General features: G+C 44.9%; 1 protein-coding gene across 4 annotated transcripts in view; it reads right to left on the bottom strand.

Moving 5' to 3' along the window:
• LOC147441841 (GDSL esterase/lipase At5g03610-like) overlaps positions 1–21,694 on the bottom strand; it is a 41,821-nt gene that overhangs the window by 14,641 nt on the left and 5,486 nt on the right. For 3 of the 4 annotated variants that reach the window (XM_086528235.1, XM_086528236.1, XM_086528238.1), the window contains exon 4: positions 3,387–3,794. In XM_086528235.1, coding sequence (XP_086384361.1) covers positions 3,387–3,794 — 408 coding nt within the window. The remainder of the gene's footprint in view (positions 1–3,386; positions 3,795–21,694) is intronic. The other variant, XM_086528237.1, reaches the window with a different exon arrangement.

Here is a 21,694-nt window from a genome sequence, read left to right as displayed (position 1 = left end):
CAGACATGGTATCAGATTCACCAATTGTAACTTTTCGGTCTCATAGGTCATTTTGGCCTTTTGAAGACGTTAATCTCTCTCTCTCTCTCTCTCTCTCTCTCTCTCTCTCTCTCTCTCTCTCTCTCTCTCTCACACACACACACACACACATAAAGTGGTGCTTTTAACCTTTTGCATTATAAGATGCATAATAAGAGAGATGGGAAAAACCCTGAACGATATACAATGAGATCATGGGGGAAAATTCCACAACATACATCTAGGGATAATGATACTCTGATCAAGTAGTGAAATGTAGCTATCTAGCTCGTGATAAGCTTGCAAAAATCTGCCCAAAGCTTTGTCCACCTCACCCGATGTAGCGAAAACCACAATGTCCAATGCTATGGAGGACATGGACAGAGCCGACACAAGAGGTTGGGACAATGATGCCTTTCTAGAGAGAGCATCTTCTCCGGCTCACAGAGGATGGATAAGTGATCAGACCTGTCTATAAGGACACTCATTTATCCCATGGGATACGAGGTGCTATTGGTCAGATGCGCACATCATCGCATCAGCTAGAGATTGAGACTGGCACATTTAGGAGAGTACTAGCAAAGGCTAGGATTTGCCAATTGTGTCATATAGAGCCCGAGACAGAGTTACGTCACACATGTCATTGTCGAGGCTGCTTTCATTGTCTATTCAGAGAGGGCTTTGGACCACTCGCTAGAGTCATGAGATATCAAGATCAAAGATCCCTCCGGTTGTTTTTGCTAGAGCTACGCAGACACAAGGAAAGTCTCTTGAGCAGATTAGATAGTGGGTGACATTCACACAAAGAGAACACTGACAGCTTTAGAGCAAAGGCTCCGCATTCAAATGAGCAAGCTTCACAGCAGACTTCAGAGTCCACCTATACCAGAGGTATATTGACAATCAGGGCCATCGACCTGTGAGAGTGTGCGTGTGCGGAAGCGTGAGAGAGGAGAGGAGAGAGAGAGAGAGACAATAGACACAAAACGCTGGTGTGTGAAAGAGGAGGGGGCGATCAGCCCCCCACTAACTACCAGAGCAGGAGACCCATACAATGTCAAATGTGTGTGAGAAGTGAGTACCCCCTGGCCCCATATATAGGAGTGCCCAAGGTGGGCGTCCAGCTCAAGTGAGCAGCCAACCCCAAACTCAGGCGGCCGGACAATGTACAACCAAGACTATGGGTGGCCAGCCTGGAGACACTAGCCGTACAAGGAAGTGCCCTAGACCTGTGTGAAGCAACAGTGTGGTGTAAGTCAACACCCCCTCTCAGCACCTGATGCTGAACAAACCGCATGAAGCCGAAGATGTGAGGCAAATGATGAAGATGTTTGTTGCATGTCCATTGAAGGACAAGACTCCGGCGAACTCCGCGAGTGTAGCAGCAGTCTCGGGTGTCCCGACCGTCACGAAATATCCTTGGTGTGATGCCGTCACAAGAGGTGTAGCAAGCTGATGTACTCCGCTAATGCAATGTGAAGGTACTGCGTGAAGGTCCTGAACTGAGTGTGAAAACAATTGCTTGTCGTGAAAGAAGTGCCGCTAGACCTGCAAGTGTCCTACCCAATAGGATTTGTGGTGTCTGTAGTCAAAATGTCTAGAGCAGGTGGCTTAGCTGTGAAAAACTCCAGGAAGGCCACATGTAGCAATCTTCACCGTAAACATCCTCCGAAACAAGGAAAGCAAGACTAAAACAGTCTGCATTGTAGAAGCTACCGTAAGCTACAGCAGTCACCGGTAGACCGCACAAACTACCACTGGATGGTGTCCTGTCAGTAGGTAGGGTAATCCAAGATGAGGGGAAAGGCAGACTCAAAAGTCTGTGCTGTAAAGGGCCTCTGAGAAGAGGTGTGGTCAGACCAAGCTATTTGCACCGTAATCATCCTGTATGAAGAAGGGAAGCCAGACTGAGAAGTCTACGCTGTGAATAACCTCTGAGAAGAGGAAAGGCCAGACCCAATCTGTTTGCGCCATCTTGCCTGTATCTCCTGCCTCCAATCCTTCGGTGTCAACCAAAACAAAATCCACACAGACGTCACCAAACCGCATCTCGGTGTGGCTCTCAATGTAAATGAGCTAGGAGTGCCCTACTGCCCAAGTCGGGGGATAAGTCTGCTATAAGTGTTACCGAGGGTGCGTGTAATCAACTCTAAAGGTAGCATTCCAAATGATCAAGAGTGTAGAAGAGCAACTGCAATACCATCCAAGCCAAGCTCCAGGTGACTCTCGATGTCGTCACGGAAAGATGCCTCATTTCCCGCATCTCGCGGATAAACTCTCCAAGAGAGTCCAAAGCACCGAAGTCCCACTCCAGTCTGTAGATCCAAGCAATGAACATGTCCAAGAAGAGATCCAAGATCCTCTCCCTAAGTCCATGTAGATGCTCTTGTGTAAGCAAGTAATCTGATGTGTCGAGGTCAAGTGGTAAGTGTCTGTCCACCCAAGATGGTGAGCCTTGGACTCAACTGGCCTCTGATACCATGTGAGTGCGCGTGTGCGAAAGCATGAGAGAGGAGAGGAGAGAGAGACAGTAGACACAAAATGCTAGTGTGTGGAAGAGGAGGGGGCGATCAGCCCCCCACAAACTACCAGAGCAGGAGACCCATACAATGTCAGATGTGTGTGAGAAGTGAGTACCCCCCTGGCCCCATATATAGGAGTGCCCAAGGTGGGCGCCGAGCTCAAGCAGGCGGCCGGTCCCAAACTCGGGCGGCCGCGGACAAGGTCCAACCTAGACTATGGGTGGCCAGCCCGGAGACACTAGCCGTACAAGGAAGTGCCCTAGACCTGTGTGAAGCAACAGAGTGGTGTAAATCTAACACGAGCTTGGGAGAGCTAGACGTCCACATCTATGAGGGCCACCAAGATATCGACAGAGGCTCCATCAAAGGATCAGGACTATTCTAGCACGATGGGAGACGTCCAGTACGATTATTTACAGAGGCAGACGTTGACGATGCTCTTCAACGATCGATGCAGTACATCCTCGGCGAACACCGCCCGATGCCAGACATCCTCGGACACTGATGTTCGTTTTAGTTTTTATTTTACTTCATTTTATATTGTACCCAGACATCGTATCAAATCCACTAGGTTGTGGTCTCATAGGTCATTTTGGCCTTTTGAAGACATTTAATATAAAATTTCATTTCCTCTGTGTGTGTGTGTGCGCGCGCGCGCACGCGTGTGTCAAGACTCCTTAGAAAGATCTTTGAGGTCCCTTCAGATTGTTCCTACAAAGTGAAAACTTCTCCTCTCTTGTCACACATTTGGCTTGCCCATAAAAAGAGATTTCTCTGAAACTTCAACAACACAACAAATATTAAACAGCGCAATATGATAAATATGTATAAAAACAAGTTGGGTACCTTGATTGTAATGTCCTTGAAATGACAATTCAAAGGCTTGTTGGAAATCCAACAAATATTAAACAGCGCAATATGATAAATATGTATAAAAACAAGTTGGGTACCTTGATTGTAATGTCCTTGAAATGACAATTCAAAGGCTTGTTGGAAATCCAACATTATCACCTCTACATTTGGATGCAATTCTTGAAATGCAGCAGCATGGTCTGAGATCAACTTGTTATGGAGTATGGTTCTTGCATTTTCAGAAGCATTACAGCTGATATAATTGACTTTGGAGGTGATCTTAGGGTAGCATCCATATGGTAACATCTTTGTAAGAGCTATTTTGTTTGCACCCAGCTCATAGAATGCCTTCAAAGTCCCGTCTATTTCAGATGCAACACTAGGCACAAAATCAAGTATGCCCTGTGAAAAAATGCCAGCATTACCAAAAGCCTGCTTTTTTTGTTGGTTTTAAACTATTCACAAAATCAAGCACAGCTTGCTTGCATCATTTCTTGCACTTTAGGGAGAGGAATACAACTATTAAAAGTGACACAAACGATGTATGTTTTGCACTATCATTCGTAAGCACATGATCTTTTTTTCTTATTCTTGCCATAATGGTAGTGAAGTGTGTGTGTGTGTGAGTGCGCGCGTGCATCAATTTCAGCAGGCTTTTTGTCATGGGAACAATTATTCAGCTTTACCCATGATTTCGTACTCAGTTCCTTCGGTCTCTTTCTGAATTGTCCATTTTGAAGACAATTCACTTCAGCAGTTAGGTTTTCTTGGCATGGCTTCACCTCGCCACGTCTCGTACATTTTTGTAAACAATGGAAATTTAGTTTCACTGAAAAATGACGTGTATGTGTGTTGATTGATCAACTTTGTATTTTGTGGCATACTGATAAACCTCAGTGGCATCAGTCGAACTCAAGCTCAGTGACATAGAACTTAAAATCCCCAAACTCCAAAAAGATACAAGGGAAAATTACCAAAATACCCCTCATATTGTGGAAAATCCCAAAATACCCCTATAATTTGAAAAATTTCCAAAATACCCCTCAAGTATCAACAAAAATTCCTCGTATGCCCTTGAAATTTTCCAAAATTCCCAATCTACCCCTCGCGATATTGTCAAACTTGGCAAAAACAATAATGTTTTACAAGTTTCTATATCAAGCACTCTATTCAACGGATTTGAGCATGTCAAAATGTAGATTCTCAATGGTATTAAGGACTCCAGAGTTAAAATAGCTCAATATTAATACTTGTGGGTGATCTTTGGCTAAAAACTTTATAAATATGCGTTTATGCTTTTATTTAGTATCTTTGGGGAAACTGAAGCATTTCCTTGTAAAAAAAAAGCAAAAGGGAATTTTGAAAATTACAGGTATATTGTGGGAATTTCCACAAATTTGAGGGGTATTTTGGTAATTTTCCCAAAATACAAATATATCAGTGAAACCACTCGAATAGAAACTTCACATTTTAGATACCCAAGCAAACACCTTCAAAAAAGCACGTAGATACCTTGATGATTAAACCTCTAGAAGCTCCCTTCTGATAGAAGAGATGATGCCTTCATATGAGGACTTTAATGCAGTGATCACAGTGAAATGGATTTGGAATCAGACGGTTATCTTTTACATATTTATTAGCATTTTTAGGGCCATTTATCAAGATCGTGGGGTTTTGAATTAGGTAGGGCAAATTGGCAATTTGCCTATATATGCAAACCCCCCCCCCCCCCCCCCCCCCCCCCCCCCCCCCCCCCGCCTTGTACTTTTGGCATGTTGTTCAATGCAAAGATCTAGTGTTTGGCCTCTCTCTCTCTCTCTCTCTCTCTCTCTCTCTCTCTCTCTCTCTCTCTCTCTCTCATTTTCAGCTTGCTAGCGTTTTAGAGTGTGTGCGACCACTTTCTCTCTCTAGCGTTTTCTCTATCCACCAACAATCTCTCTCGTGTTTTCTCCACAGCAATCCCTCTCCCTCTTGCTAGCGCTCCCTTCCCTCGCCGTGTACACGCCCTCTTCAGTGTGTCACTACCTGCAAATTGTTCCCGTGCCCATACGATGGGCAATTCGCGCTAGGAGCTTGAGTACGAGGAGATCTATCGTGATAGATCTGAGATCCGTTAGTTGCCTGGTCCCGAGAGGAGGTTTGCTCGCGGTTGCCGACAAGTTCATCACCCGATTCACCCTTTTCCGCTGCACCTTTGGCATATACGTACCAAATGGTGTAGGAGACAATGGACAACCTTGGTTCACTACAAACGGAGTGAACTAAATCAAATATCCCCTCTAGAGTGCGTACATGTCCCACCACTGATCTGTATAGAGCCATGATCCCCCAAATCAGCTCACTGAGCACTCCCATTTGCTGCAGTCTGCGCATCAATTTGGCTAAGGGCACCATGTCAAATGCTTTGCGGAAATCCAGAAAGCTACAATAAATCCGTCTCCCAAGTGCCCTACCCTCCTCAATGATGGCTCTCAGTGTCAGAACATGGTCAATAGTGGAGAAGCCTCTCCTAAAACCAGCATGTCCCGCTGCTCGTATGCCCTCACTCTCTGTTGATCTGCTCAACTGCTGCTCAAGGATAGATACATAAAACCGCGCCAATGTGTGTCCAATCATAATAGTACAGTAGTTTCCAGGCTCCGTAGGATCACCTGCCTTGAAGATAGGCACAATAGTAGACAGTCTCAGGTAGACACAATTGAAGAGAACTGCAAGAACCCCTGCCAGTATATCTCTAGCATGTATAAAGTGCTCTGCAATTAGACCATCATGATCATATGCCCTCCTGGTCCTCATCCATGGCCGTCTTTACCATCTCTGAAAAAGATAGTACTCATAGATGGGCATGGCTCGGGAGGATCTGGAAGGGGTGTCTGTCCAGGGACCGTATATAAGGATGTTGTATACTGACCCACACATAAAGGGAAGTAATCACTTGGGGAGAGGATTGCCTGTGAAAGAAACGCCATGCCTCTCCTGAGACTCTACTCAAGGACAACTAGTATAAGTCTCATGCCATTTGAGCTAGGAACGCTTGCTTCTTCCGTCCCACAAGGCACCCCAAGATTGTCTGTGATTGATGACCCCTAAGAGAAGATCCCTCTGAAGCTGTGCTCTCATCTCTCTACACTCCTCGTCATACCAATTCATCGGAAGCATGCTCCCAGAACGACATCTCTGATCAGGTTGAGTGTGTGGGCATGCCTCTATTGCTGCATCCTGCAATGTCTCGATCAATAAAGTGGTGATCTCCTCCACCTCCTCCACAGACAACTATAGATTCCTCTGTATAAACAGTCGGTCTCTGGTGTAAATGTATAGTGGATATGTGTCCTCCCTCATGACACTTGGGTTGTACTATACCGAAAGGAGACAAAAAGTGTCAAGAGAGCATGATCCACTGCTACACCCACTAGTTTGGGTCCTACTGTGAAATCCTGAATGCAAGGGATGAAACTTGGTTGTGCCATGACATAGTCCATTGTGTTGGCCCCCATGCCTGTGGAAAGCATGTGAAACCGGTTGCTCTAGGAAAACGTTGTAGGCCATTAAGTATGGCCAGACCATCTATAGTCGCCATCTTCATGAGATGTCTCCCATACTTTGTCTGCTCCCTGTCCTGTGAATGTCTGTCAAAACTCATACTCTGTCTACTCCCTGTCCTCTGAATATCTGTCAAAACCCAAATCTCCTACATCCAGCTCTCTAAGCATCTCCTCTGAAGTGTCATAGAAGAGTGTCTAAGCATTGCCTGTCCGAGCATTGAAGCCCCCTAGGAGAATGATGTCACCATCCCTAAAGAACTCCCATGTGTCATCGTCTGGGACAAAGAAAGCTGACTACCCTCTAGGCCCAACATAGACTAGGGAGAGATGAAGCCGACAACTCAATAACTAAAGAGACAGAATGATACAAGATGACCTCTATGTGTATGTGGATTGGTGTTGTACTGATACAATGAGCCAACTCCGACGGGTCAGGCAAAACCTCTAAAAATACCCAACATAGAAAATCCACAAAACTCAAAATAATGAGAAAATATGGGTGCAAACCCTATATGTGCCTAGAATCCCTACCAGAAGGGTGAAAGAGTGGCCAACCCACAAACCAAGGGCCTGAGTGCACATTAAAAGTCGTAAGTAGGAGTGAAAGCATATGGAAGGTGAATGTTACTCTAACACACCCCCATCAACAACACATGTTGAGAAGCTGCAGAGGAAAATGTCAAAGTCTTGATGACAAAACCGGGTCAAGCCAGGAAGCGACAAGTCACAAACCATCCAGTGTCAAGTGAAGATGACCATAGCGGAAGGTGCATTGATCAGGTCAAGATGCAAGCTCAAAATAATGGCAAAAAAAAAAAATGGAACAAGTCATGGAAGCGGATGGAATGGAAGTGCCAAAGATGAGCGTATCATACCCCATCAAGCTAGTGGTGAAGCAATTGGAGAGAATCAAAGGAGTGGTACCCTCCCAAAGCAGAACACTCTTACCAAAGGAGAAAGATTGCCGAGGTTGAGAAGAGACCGGCAACATGCCAAGTCCAAAAGAACTAACATAAGAGTGGCAAATGACGAGGCTAAAGGGCAATGCCAAAGCCGATAACTCAGCCGAGGCATCAGGAGAAGCAAGGGTAGAAGCGGTCACGGTCCCAAAAGAACCATTACTATCTACATCTTTGCGACATTCACGTCCTCTCCAATAACATCTAGCTACTATATGTCCATGTCTTCCACATTAGGTACAAGTAACATCAAGTCGATTTTGACGGGTAGCAATGGCGGGTTGTCCTTGCTAAGTAGTACCTCCCTAACCATAAGTTGCTAAAGCGGTGTCGCCCGCAATAGGATCAGGGAAATCTCGATCCAGAAGATTTTGGAAATCTATTGCAAAGCAGGTAAAAGATTCTCCCAAGTGGTAGCACGAGCAAAGGAAACAAGGGACTGGTAAATAGAGTTAGATTGCAAGGGAAGCTAGGCAAAAGTCGAGTAGCCATGTCCTCCGAGGTAATCATCTTGCCACAAACACAAAGCTCCTCTTGAAGTTGTTGCTTGCAAGAATTAAGAACCTGTAGAGAAGAGAACTGCAAGTACTGCAGGTTGAGCAGAGTCTTCTCAAGAGCAAGAATCAGACCCGGGGTGACTCTCTCATACACGTTGCAAAAATCATCTTAAACCCTATCTATGCATTGATCGGAATGATGTACGAAGGGAAATCACACTTGCTACGCAATTGATGCAAAGGTAGGAAAACACCTTGCGGTTGATCTCGTTCCAGGTATCAACCATGTCTTGCGTAACATTCGTCCCAGATCCAGTAAATAATAAGCCAGCTGAGGGGGAAGGAGTCGCCGACACGGAACTAGTAGTCAAGGAAGCCAAAATAGTAGGGCAAGTAGCGTTACTGCGATTGGTCTCCATAAGAATTAACCATGATCTTCATCTTCCAAACTCTCAAGTTGGAACCATCCAACTTCTTTGATGGGTGAAAAGATTGGCATCCCATTACTGAACGGAGGAAGGGGGGGTAAGTGACCAAGGCCGAACGAAAGAAGTTTAGAAATTGCAGAGAGAGCAAGGATATCCGGCAAGCCACACCAAAACCTCAGTAGTCGAGGCTGGTAGTGTAACAGACTTGGACACTAGTCGAGAATCTACCGCGACACCACAAATAATCACTTCAAAACAGTTCACAGTTCACAATTGATTCGACAATGGCCCGGCGAAGTTCCGTGCCTAGAGATATTGGCCCCAAAGACTGGCGCCCCTTTCGGTATTCTTTTTCTATTAATCTGTGTTCAAAGTACAAGAGAGTAGGCAGGCGCTCACTCTTAGACTCTGCGTCCAGATGCTCTAAGTTGTGAGGCCCCTGCCTACCTATTTAAAGGTTTACAAGGGGTGCTAAAAGCAGAGCCCCAAAAGCTGAAAATCAAAAGCTTTGTTCTTTCTCTCTCAAGCTCTCTTGAGCCACAGTAAAGCAAAAGCAAAAGAGCTTCTCTCTCTCTCTCTCTCTCTCTCTCTCTCTCTCTCTCTCTCTCTCTCTCTCTCTCTCTCTCTCTCTCTCTCTCTCTCTCTAGTTTGCGTAGAAAAAGCAAACTGCCGCAAATCTGCCCACCAAAAACGCCGCAAAAAGCGGGGCATCCGTACAACTGCCACGTGGCAAGATTTTCACAGTTTCCGAGGCTACTGTACAGCCAGCCATGCCAGCACTTCAGAAATCTGCCACCTCATCATTTTCCTGTAGGGATTGTTCATGCCTAGGGGTAGGTGTGTGTGTGTGTGTGTGTGTGTGTGTGTGTGTGTATCTGTTGCTCCCCTGCAGGCTGCCACGTCACTGATTTGTGGCATACCCCCCTCTTGAAAGCATTGTAATCGCCCTCGATTACGCCTGCAAAACAAACAAAAGCCATAAATTGTCTTAGCAGACACTGACTGTTAGTACCGACGCACTAGAAACACACATCTAGCACATGTACCAATCGACAGTCACATCACACGACATCACTTGACATCACAGGACATCACATGACAAATCATATTCAACATTCATTCGGATCTCAGACCATGATTTATCGGCAATGCAATTAGCAATCGCATCTAGATCCCTATTGCAACCATGTCTATCGAGATCATTCAGACCAAAATGCTGCAGTCATTTCGTCTATCAGTTCCTGCACTTAAACAAGTCAAGAACAAATCAGTTTCATATTATCTGGAATTCCATCTCATAAAGTCATACAGCAGAATACTGTCAGCTCTCAATATCCCTGAAGCTCAAAGAGACATCAATGACTCTAGTATTCAAAAATCGAGGCATCTATTGACAAAGGAGCGGAGTAACTTCCCTCTTGTGCAAACCCACTGCACCGATCTCCGGCCAAGCTGAATTCGGGGTTCCATTTGGAGTAGACTATGCTAAACCAAAAGCTTCAAGGTAAAGTTTCACAATCTGAAGAGTATCTGCTAGGTCCTCCTCCTCCATCCACTTCGCATCTAATGCAAGATAGTTCTTGAATTTAACCAAGGACTGCCTTCTCACTTTACCCTTATTCTTTCTGTCCTTATATGCAAATATCTTTTCAGGAACAAGGATCGTTTTCTTCCACTTCGGGTTGCTCATCAGGCTCCCCATCTTCGGACACATCACCTTTAAAAGGTTTCAAGAGACTTACATGAAATGCATTGTGAATCCTTCAAGTGTCACGTAGTTTAAGTTGGAAGGAGACATCATTGATCTTCTCGGAGATCTGGAAAGGTCCGTAGTATCTCATACTAAGCTTTGGAAAAAGCCTCTCCTTTCCCTTCTTCTTTCTCAGGCGTGCCTTCTCAAAACATAAGGGCACCCAATCATTCTCCTTCAATTTCAAATCGCGACGATGGCGATCTGCTGCCTTTTTCTATCTTTCCTGAGATTTCTACAAAGCCTCGCGGACCTTGGCAAAAGCCGTGTCCAAGTCGCGCGTGTACTCATCGGCTTCAAAAATCTTATCTTTCGTGCTTAGGAAGGGTGAAACCTTTGCAACACCTTCAATAATCTCAAATGGCGCCTTCCGCGTCGAAGAGTGTATCGTGTTGTTGTAGGCAAATTCCACCAAAGGTAGATACTTTTCCCATTGAGTCTTCTGATCCGAGATGTAAGACTTCAATAAATCCAAAACCACTGAATTAGCAATCTCAGATTGCCCGTCAGTCTGTGGGTGGAAAGATGACGAGAAATGCAACCGTGTGCCAATGTTCTCCCAAATTGCCTTCCAAAACAAACTCGTAAATCTGGGGTCCTTGTTAGAGACAATCGTCTCGAGCATGCCATGTAATCTAAAGATCAAGGCCACAAACAGTCTTGCTAAGTGATCCAGCTTGACTGTTTTCTTCACTGGAATGAAATGAACTTGCTTGCTAAATCTGTCAATAACAGTCCAAATACCATCGTGACCACTCTGTGTTCTCGGGAGATCAAAAATGAAATCCATTGCAATACTTTCCCAGGGGAGGGTGAATATGGTCAAAGGCTGTAACAATCCCTATGCTTTATGTCTGTCAAACTTGACCTTCTGGCATACCAAGCAACTGCGCACAAACTCGTCCACATCCTTCTTGAGTCTTGGCCAGAAGAAGTATCTCTCTACCCCTTTTAAGGTGGTAGCAATGCTGCGGTGACACGTAAAAGGTGGACAGTGACATTTGGGGCATAACCTTTTCCCTCAACAACTGTGTAACGCACAACATGGTTTTCCTCATCAAGTAGCCATCCCGAATGGAATATCCCGCTACTGTCTCCCCATCCCGCATTCGTGTGAAAATGTCTGCAAAATCTGTATCTGTGGCATACTGATCGACCATATCCTTGAAGCTCCTATGATGTATCGCGGAAATAGCCAGAACCAACGGCTTCCGAGACAAAGCATTTGCCACCAAATTCTTATGTCCCTGCACATGGACAATCTCAAAGTGAAACTGTGACAAGATGTTCGCCCACCGCGTCTGCTTTTCCGATAGCTGCTTCTGTGACAAGAAGTAGCGTAAACTCTGATGGTCTGTAAAGACAATAAAATCCGCTCCGAGTAGGTAATGCCGCCACTGAGTAAGAGCATGGATGACCGCCAAAAGCTCTTTCTCATAAATGTGTGTTGTCAGTTCCGGCCTTGAGAACAATCGACTCTCGTAAGCAATGACATGGCCTTCTTGCATTAAGACCGCACCCAGACTACGACCACAAGCATCACAATATACTTCAAATGACTTTTGCAAGTCCGGCAAAGTCAAAACTATTTCGTAATCAATTTCTCTTTCAAAGCCTGAAAGGCAGTCACCTTTGTGGGTCCCCACGAGAAAAGGACTCCTTTCTATGTCAAAATATGCAAAGGGAAAGCAACCTCTGCAAACTTTCTAATGAACCGCCTATAGTACGAACACAATCCCAAGAAGCTTCTAACTTCATGGACATTCTTCAAATCAGGCCCTATCTTGGCCGGATCCATCTGCACTCCGGCTACTGACACAATGTGTCCCAAAAAGTGTATCTTTGGTAGGAAAAATTCACTTTTCTTTGCATTAATCACCAACTTGTGATTTCGTAATGCCTGAAAGACCTGAAGCAAATGTACTCTATGTTCTGCCTCATCCTTGGAGAAAACAATGATGTCGTCAAAGAAAGTGTCAACAAATAGTCTATACTCTCGAAAAATCCTGTCCATCATCCGGTTAAATGTCGCAAGAGTATTGGTTAGGCCAAAAGGCATCACCAAAAACTCAAATAACCCAAAGTCGTCCAAAAGGCTGTCTTGTAGACTTCTCCCGGCGCGATTCGGATCTGACGATATCCACTTTTCAAGTCGATCCTGCTAAAGCACGAGGATCCCTGAAGTCGGTCAAGTATATCATCGATTCTAGGAATCGGAAATCTGTTCTTGATGGTGATATTGTTGAGAGCTCTATAATCGATGCACATTCTCCAAGATCCGTCTTTCTTCAAAACCAACAACACTGGAGAGCAATACGGTGAAGTACTAGGCTGGACAAGACCCTTTTCCAAGAGGTCTTTCACTTGGTTCATAATTTCTTCGTTTTGGGCTCGGCTCACACGATAAGGTGGCCGATGCGGTGGTGTGCTTCCAGGTATCAGATCAATGGTATGATCTTCGGGACGAGCGGGTGGTAACTCGCCTGGCAGGCCCTCTCAGAAGCAATCGGCATGAGTGTGGAGAAAATTTTGGCGTTCTTTATCAAGTTCAGACATATTTGTTCTATCCTCATCACTCAACTCTTTCAAAAAGATCGAGTAAACAAACAGACTGGATTTCTTTAATTTGGAAATGGCCGAAGCCGATACAAACTCGCCCTTAAGTTTTACATCGAGTACAATGATTCTGCCCTTCTCTGTGGTCAAAGTCGCTTTCCTCGCCCGATAGTCGACCACGGCGTTGTTCTTGTGGTACCAAGGAATTCCCAAGAGAACATCACAACCTTCCAAAGGCATTATGTAAAAGTCCTCATGCCCAAAAATACCCCTGACAATGCAACCGAAGTTTGCAAATGACAAGTGTAATGGCTATGTCCCTGCCGGGTGCTGCTAGAACTGCCTCTGCAAGTGGTCCCACCCGATCAGGTGTGATCTCGAGTCGCGCCGCCAATTCCGGTGAAATGAAGTTGGCCTTGGCTCCTCCATCAAGGAAGATCAGGGCTTCTTGGTCTTTCACTTTGTACTCCTGTCCATCGTGCCGGGATCGGTACCCATGCAATCTGGAACCAGTCCTGTTTTCATCTTGCCGTTTCGTCCACGTTCCTCAGCTGCTCTCGAACTCTCAAGCCTCTCATCGTCCTTGTCGTTCTGCTCCTTCTGTGCCTTTTTAGGGCACTTCGCAGAGATATGCCCAGTTTTCCCGCATCCAAAGCACTTCCCCTCCTTGATGTAGTGAGCTCTCTCTTGAGAAGTGAGTTTGGGTCGTGCATCCTTCTCTTTCTTTTTTGGGTTGCTCTTCCTCTTTCTACTTTCATTTGTCAAAGTCTCTTCGGCCCTTTGCGTCATGATCTCATCTGTGGGGTAGGTCAAACTGCCTCAGTGAATGGCAAAACCCCGTTTCGCATGACTCATCAACTCCTGAATGGAAGCTGACTTTTGTTCTAAGCAATGATCTCTGATCTCTATAGGAAGACCCAAGGTAAACCGCTCAATTTGTTCCTTGAACGAGATCTTAAAATGAAGAGGCGGGTAGAAAAGAGCTCCAGAATCTCTCGCAATAAGCGTCCACTGTATCTTCTTGGTCATCCGAAGATGGTTCCAAGCAGTTCATATGTCGCGTTCATACTCTCAAGTCAGCCAAGAAGAAACAAAAAGCCTTTTGAATTTCAGCCATTTAACTGGCGCTGTCTTGTTTAATAGAAGCATGGACCACCAAGTTCGAGCATTCCTCTCAAAGTAAGAGGCAACTCTTCGAATCTTAAAGTGCTCTGAGTAACGCACTTCGGAGAAAGCGATGTCAAACTACTGTATAAAAGACAAAGCCTTCGAAGCATCTCTATAACCAGAAAACATGTCAAATTTAATTGAATGTCCACCTTCCTTAAACTCTCGGACTTTCTTGCTTTTATCTTCCAGAAAGTCACACTGGTTGGCTTTATAAAAATTCTTCTTCTTTGCATAAAAGTTGTTGTCGTCAGAGTCCGAACTATCTGAAGACGAGTCCTCTGTAGAATTGTCACACGGGGAGAGATTTAGGCTTCTTTGCCTTTTTCTTGCCCTTTCTGAAGCTTTGCTTTTTGCTTTGCTTTTTGCCTTTTCTGTTTTCTTTGCTCGAATCAGAGGAGCTAGAAAAACTCTCAAAAGAAGAGGAAGAAGAAGAATTGGGTACTCCTTCAAATCGAACACGCTTCTTCTTTCTTGCCGATTCAAAAGTAGACTGACGACCCAAATAACCCGGGAAGTCAGCCCTTTTCTTCTGCCTTTTGTAGTGCTTTTTAGCTTTGTTCTGCGCGTCAAAAAGCTGAGCAATTCGTGCATCAACCACCTCTTCTAATTCTTGCTTTGTGTACATCCTCCAAGTACGAGGTTCCTTCAGGGCCAATTTGAGGGGTGGCTCTGTGGTCTGCTGCCATTGTGCATGCACCTCATCGAAAGAAGTCTGGTTCATATATTTTGCAAATTTCGGGTCCTTCCTAAAATTAAGCATCATCTTTGTTGCATCGCCGATCAATCGTCGACGCTCCATCTCTTCGAGCTCCGCCTGAGTAGGCCGAGGCGGGCCGTACTCCTTGCGTGAATCTTCGTTGTGATCTCTTCCCGCATCTCCGGATGCAGAGGAAGTTGATTGATCTTTGCTTGAAGCCATAAGTGTCGCGTTAAAAGGATCGGATTTCCCGTAGAAGAGAAATCGGCCGTGCTCTGATACCACTGTAAAATAGACTTGGACACTCCAAGTCGAGAATCTAACGCGACACCATAAATAATCACTTCAAAACACTTCACAGTTCATTCAACACTTGCCCGTCGGAGTTCCGTGCCTAGAGATATTGGCCCCAAAGACTGGCGCCCCTTTCGGTATTTCTTTTTGTATTGATCCGTGTTCAAAGTACAAGAGAGTAGGTAGGCGCCCACTCTCAGACTCTCCGTCCAAATGCTCTAAGTTGTGAGGCCCTGCCTACCTATTTAAAGGTTTACAAGGGATGCTAAAAGCAAAGCCCCAAAAGCTGAAAATCAAAAGCTTTCTTCTTTCTCTCTCAAGCTCTCTTGAGCCACAGTAAAGCAAAAGCAAAAGAGCTTCTCTCTCTCTCTCTCTCTCTCTCTCTCTCTCTCTCTCTCTCTCTCTCTCTCTCTCTCTCTCTCTCAAAAGCGTTTGGATCGTTTATTTGCCAGGGGAGCCTCGGGAAAGCATTGGGTGCTTGTACAGGACAATTTAGAGAGATTTCCCGTGAGGAATCTCGTTCAATTCGAGGGGCAAGTGACCCTACAAGTGCGAGAGCTCAAGGGCTATCCAGAGAAGTGATCAACACGCGAATCAGAGCACAAAACAGAGAATTCAGCAAGCTGTAATTTCTTGCGAGGTTTTGTAAAGTGCTCTAAAGTGCGTGGAAAGTCATCGTGTACTTGGGATTTTGTCTGTGGAGACTTCTACTATGGTTTTGTTGCCCAAATCGGTTTAGAGTAGAGGAATTTCAGCTCGATAAAAGTGGGACAGCTTCTAGAAGTTTACAAGTTTTTCTCAAGTGTAATAAGAATAAAGAAATACCGAAAGGGGTGCCAGGCCAGTTTTTGGGGCCAACAGCGTGTCATTGTCTGCTTTGAAGCGCTCTAGCTACCAAGTCGTGAAATGTCCTGAAGCGTTGAATTCCAGTTGTCACAAATTGCTAACGTGTCAAAGCCTAAAGAATGGAGCCAACTTACAGAATGCCGGCCAAGGGGCCTAAACCCTAAGAAGAATAAGTAGCAGAAGAAGAAGAAGTCCTGCCAACTTATGTGGACCCCGTCCAATGGGGCCCCAGTGACATAAAGGGATTAAAATAAAGCAGGACTTACACACACACACGCAAAGCTGATGACGTGGTAGTTGTACGGAAGTTCCGGAAATTACGTTGGTTGATGATGTGGCAGGTTGTACAGATTTCCACGTTTTGCGCTGGCTGATGACATGGCAGGCTGTACGGATTTTCGTAAATTACGCTGGCAACTTTTGGCATTGCTTTTGAGACCAGAAGCTTTTGAGTTTTGAAGGCTTTTCACTGTAACTGCTTTTTAGGCCAAGGGCCTTTAAATATGAGGTAAGGACTCATTCTCTGGCATGCTTCCTGGAGAAGGTGCAGAGTCTGGAGTACCGGCTTGTATTGTGTTGATGCAATATAAAGAAATACCGAAAGGGGCGCCAAGGTTTGGGGCCAATACTCTTTGGGGTGGAATTCCGCCACTCCGTGTCGTGTGTCGTCTCTCTTTCAGTTCAATTGTTATTGAAGTGCTTAAAGTATGTTCAGTCTGTTCTTTTCTATTGGCACGTGGTGCCTGTCTTGTGACAGTGGTATCAAAGCATCAGACGTGTGCTTTTCTGAAAGCATACCGGTCCTACAAAAGAGCAGACAAAGCTATTGGAATTTGATTTGAGGTATCTTTGGCCTTCGACCCCGGACTTATTAGCCACTCCCACCCTTACTTCATTGCATCGGGCGCGCTCCTGTCTTCATCGCTCTGTCTTACAAGGCATAAGCCATAAAGAACCCAAGACTTGGAATTCATGGATTCAATAGAATATTTGCAGTTTCTGCTCAACAAACTCATGACATTCTTCCGCGGCATCCTCAGCAGAATCTTTCGATGCTGCAAAGTTTTCAACAATTTTTGAACTACATGTTACCCCCTCTGATGCCCCAGGTGGTACCTCCTCTGGCAACAGAAAGTACGAGAGCTTCCAACTGGCAGACTTCTCAACCATCTCTTCGAATTGAGGGAGTCTTCAGGAATATGGTGCAGCCATCTGACCCTGATCCAGTGCAACCGCCATTGCCCCCACCTCCACCATCACCACCGCCACCAGGCTACAATGGTTGGAGCCCATATGGATACCCTTATTATCCATACCCGGGATATGCGCCTAAACAACCCAAAGATTTCAAAGATGGAGGCACGACAGTCAAATTTTTCGCTTTTTCTGGAGTGAAAGATGGCAAGAAAGCATTGCAGTTCCTACAGCAATTCGACAGCATCTATGCTTTAGGGAACTATACAGAAGAATCCAAGATTTCTCGAGCAGCGAGATTTCTTAAAGATAATGCTATGCAATGGTGGAGTTCAATCACGACACAACCGCATGCTCCAAGGACCTAGCAAGCTTTCAAGACAGTTTTTGCACGTAGTTACATGACTTCTATGTTTGAAGTCGGGATTTTGGCAGAGTGGGGCAACTTGAAAATGCTTGCCACCGAAACCATGGACGAATATAACCAAAGGTTTCTCGATGTGTACCTTCCGGTGTCCTTCTTTAGATTTGTTCCCTTGAAGGCCCAGTGCGAGCGATACACCATTGGACTACCATCACCATTGCAGGAATATTGTCTATCCAAGCAAGTCTCTACCATGCAAGAACTTATGGACCATGCCGAGGTCGGCTACAAATTGATGAAGGGAAAGCTAGAGTTTACCACAGAAGAATCTCCGGCCGCTAACCACAACTCTCGGCAACAACGAACAAATTCTCGAGAGTCTCGTGAAAGGGTCAACCGCAAAGGCCTCGTTTGACGCCTTGACAACAAGACACCTTACTACAAGAAAGCCGATGCTTTGGATGTTTTCAAACAGGGCACAATGATTCTAATTGTCCCAAACGCACTGATAGATCAGAGGAGCCGACGCCCGCACCAACAGTCGACAGAACCCCAACGCCACCTCCTGCTAAGAGAGCTAGACCCGCTATTGGACTAGTTCCTAATATTTATGGCATACGCCTTGAGAGTACAAATGAATTGTGTCGAACATATGGCAAAGTCAATGGCTTCAAAGCCCTTATTTTCTTTGATCTCGGAGCTACAGACAACTTCATCCATCCAGAATTTTTAAACCAGATGTACTTTGATTATGATGCAGAGGGTGGCGAAATTAAAGCTTAGCTAGCCACGGTGCAAACTCAGAAAGTAGTACCGCTCATTGGTGCTCTTCCAGTGACTATTCAAGATTATCATGGAAAAGCTGATTTCCACATCATGAAGTTGGGCAATTGCGACGTTCTCTTGGGCATGCCTTGGCACGACAAGAATAATGCGACTCTCCAGGTTCGGAACCGAACCATCACCGTGATGCAGAAGGACAAGCCAGTCGTCCTCAAAGTTTGGTTATCCGAACAAAACCTCGAATGAACTCTCTCTATTTGTTTTTCTATATAGCTAGAAAGTATTGTTTGAAAATTTGTTTGAAATGGAAAGTATCTGTTTTAAACTTGTTTTGGTGCCGATTTGAGATGTTTGACTTTGGTTTTAAATGATTGGTGATTTTACTCCCGAGTGGAGTAGTGAGAAATGATGATTAAAAAGTGTTGCTTTTGACTCCCAGCCCGGACCTGGATGGTTATGCGAGAGTAGTATTAAGAAGTCTGAGCAATGGTTACTCTCAGCACCTCCAAACGACGCAGGCTGTGGTTTGGGGGGGCGTTTGGTTGTAAAAGGCCTCTATATCTCCCGGCCCGGATCTTTTTAGGTTATGCGGGAGGACTGATGAGGGAGTCGATGAATATCTCCCGGCCCAAACCTTGTTAGGTTATGCGGGAGGAGTGTTCATCGGCGACTTTATGTTTCTATGTCTTTTAACATGCATATGTGAGCATTTGTTTTGCATTGTGATGTGCCAACCACTGAATATTCCTAATTGGATGAGATTGCCTGAGTATGTAATTTTAGTGCATCAAGACACCCGTGGAAGATCAGTACGGTCTGGGTGTGATGGCTTATTTTACTATGCCGGAATATCAAGAGTTCCGATCTGAACGAAAGGAGAAGCTAACTCCTTGATCAAAAGAGCCGAAAGGAGAAGCTAACTCCTTCACAAAAAGAGCAAACTGATTGTCCTTTGGAATGACCCTCAGAATTTTTTTTGAGCTAACTTGAGTTGTTTTGCAGATATGTTGTAATCGCGGACGATTACTCTCTTTCAAGAAGGGGAGATGTCACAAACTGCTGACGTGTCAAAGCCTAAAGAATGGAGCCAACTTACAGATGCCGGCCGAGGGACCTAAACCCTAAGAAGAACAAGTAGCAGAAGAAGAAGTTCTACCAACTTATGGGGACCTCGTCCGATGGGGCCCCAGTGACATAAAGGGATTAAAATAAAGCAGGACTCACACACACACTCACGCAAAGCTGATGACGTGGTAGCCGTACGGAAGTTCCGGAAATTACGCTGGCTGATGACGTGACAGGCTGTACGGATTTTCGTAAATTACACTAACAGCTTGTGGCATTGCTTTTGGGACCAGAAGCTTTTGAGTTTTGAAGGCTTTTCACTGTAACTGCTTTTCAGGCCAAGGGCATTTAAATATGAGGTTAGGACTCGTTCTCTGGCATGCTACCTGGAGAAGGTGCAGAGTCTGGAGTCCCGGCTTGTACTGTGTTGATGCAATATAAAGAAATACCGAAAGGGGCGCCAAGGTTTGGGGCCAATACTCTTTGGGGTGGAATTCCGCCACTCCGTGTCGCGTGTCGTCTCTCTTTCAGTTCAATTGTTATTGAAGTACTTAAAGTCTTTTCAGTCTGTTCTTTTCTATTGGCACGTGGTGCCCGTCTTGTGACACCAATCACAGGCTTATTCATGAAGTTCCTTTGTGTCGTAAAGTTGAAGTAAAGTTTCGGGTGAAAGCCTATGTCTACCGCCCTACGGGCCGGTTTCACGAGGACTTTTACATAATGCCCTTGGAAGCATAGTAGCTAAAATACGCATATTTTATTTAGAATACACGACATCCCGTATTGAAACGTACGATACGTCTCATAACGTTCTATTCTAACGTTTTTCTGCTCAAAACGTATGTCTTTTTCTAGTTGATTAATTGTGTTTTACAGCTTCATCGTGCTTGTTTATGTATGCTATGGTTAAATATTGAAGAGTCATTGAGGAGGTCCATGAACCGCTTCATTTGTTCTTATTAAAGTATCATATCTAAAAAAGTTGACGTATTTTATTTTTTATTCTCAAAAATGCGTCTAGTACGCATATTATACACCGCGTATTAAACATCGTGTCCCGTATCGTAGCTGCTATGCTTGGAAGGTTGTGATGTCCTCCATGGAGTCCCTTGATACCATAAGAACAACGCCGTGGTCGATTATCGGGCAAAGAAAGCGACATTGACAAATGAAAAGGGCCGAAAATTGTACTTGATGTGAAACTGAACAAGAGGATCCCTGTAATTTGTCAAGAATATCATCGATCCTCGAAATTGGAAATCTGTTCTTGATGGTGATTTTATTGAGAGCTCTATAATCAATGCACATTCTCCAAGATCCGTCTTTCTTTAAAACCAACAACACCGGAGAGCAGTAGCGTGAAGTACTCAGCTGGATAATACCCTTTTCCAAAAGGTCTTTCACTTGGTTCATAATCTCTTCATTCTGGGCTCGGCTCACACGATAAGGTGGCCGGTTTGATGGTGTGCTTCTAGGTCTCAGATCAATGGTATGATCCTCATGACGAGATGGTGGCAACTCGCCTGGCAGGCCCTCAGAAAAGCAATCGGCATGAGTGTGGAGAAAATCTTTGCGTTCTTTATCTCCTCATCACGAAAGATAAGATTTTTGAAGCCGACAAGTACACAAGGGACTTGGATACTGCTTTTGCCAAGGTTCGGGAGGCTTTAGCGAAATCTCAAGAAAGACACAAGAAGGTAGCAGATCGACACCGTCACAATTTGAAATTAAAGGAAGACGATTGGGTGCTCTTACGTTTTGAGAAGGCACGCCTGAGAAAGAAAAGGGAAAGGAGCGGCTTTTTCCAAAGCTTAGCATGAGATACTATGGACCTTTCCAGATAAAAGAAAAGATAAATGATGTCTCCTTTAGATTGAAGCTGCCCGATACTTAGAAAATTCACAATGCTTTTCATGTGAGTCTCTTGAAGCCTTTTAAAGGCAATGTGCCTAATGATGGGGAGCCACATGAGCAACCCGAAGTGGAGGAAAGCGAGGAGATACTCATTCCAGAACAGATATTGACACATAAAGATAGAAAGATTACAGGTAAAGTGATTAGGCGGTTCTTGGTTAAATTCAAGAACTATCCTACATTGGATGCGAAGTGGATGGAGGAGGAGGACCTAGCAAATACTCCTCAGATTGTGGAACT

This window comes from Adiantum capillus-veneris, chromosome 14, assembly GCF_014529385.1.
Source record: "Adiantum capillus-veneris isolate H3 chromosome 14, ASM1452938v2, whole genome shotgun sequence".
NCBI lineage: Eukaryota > Viridiplantae > Streptophyta > Polypodiopsida > Polypodiales > Pteridaceae > Adiantum > Adiantum capillus-veneris.
Note: the sequence above shows the minus strand (reverse complement) of the source record. Positions and strands in the feature narration are given on the sequence as shown.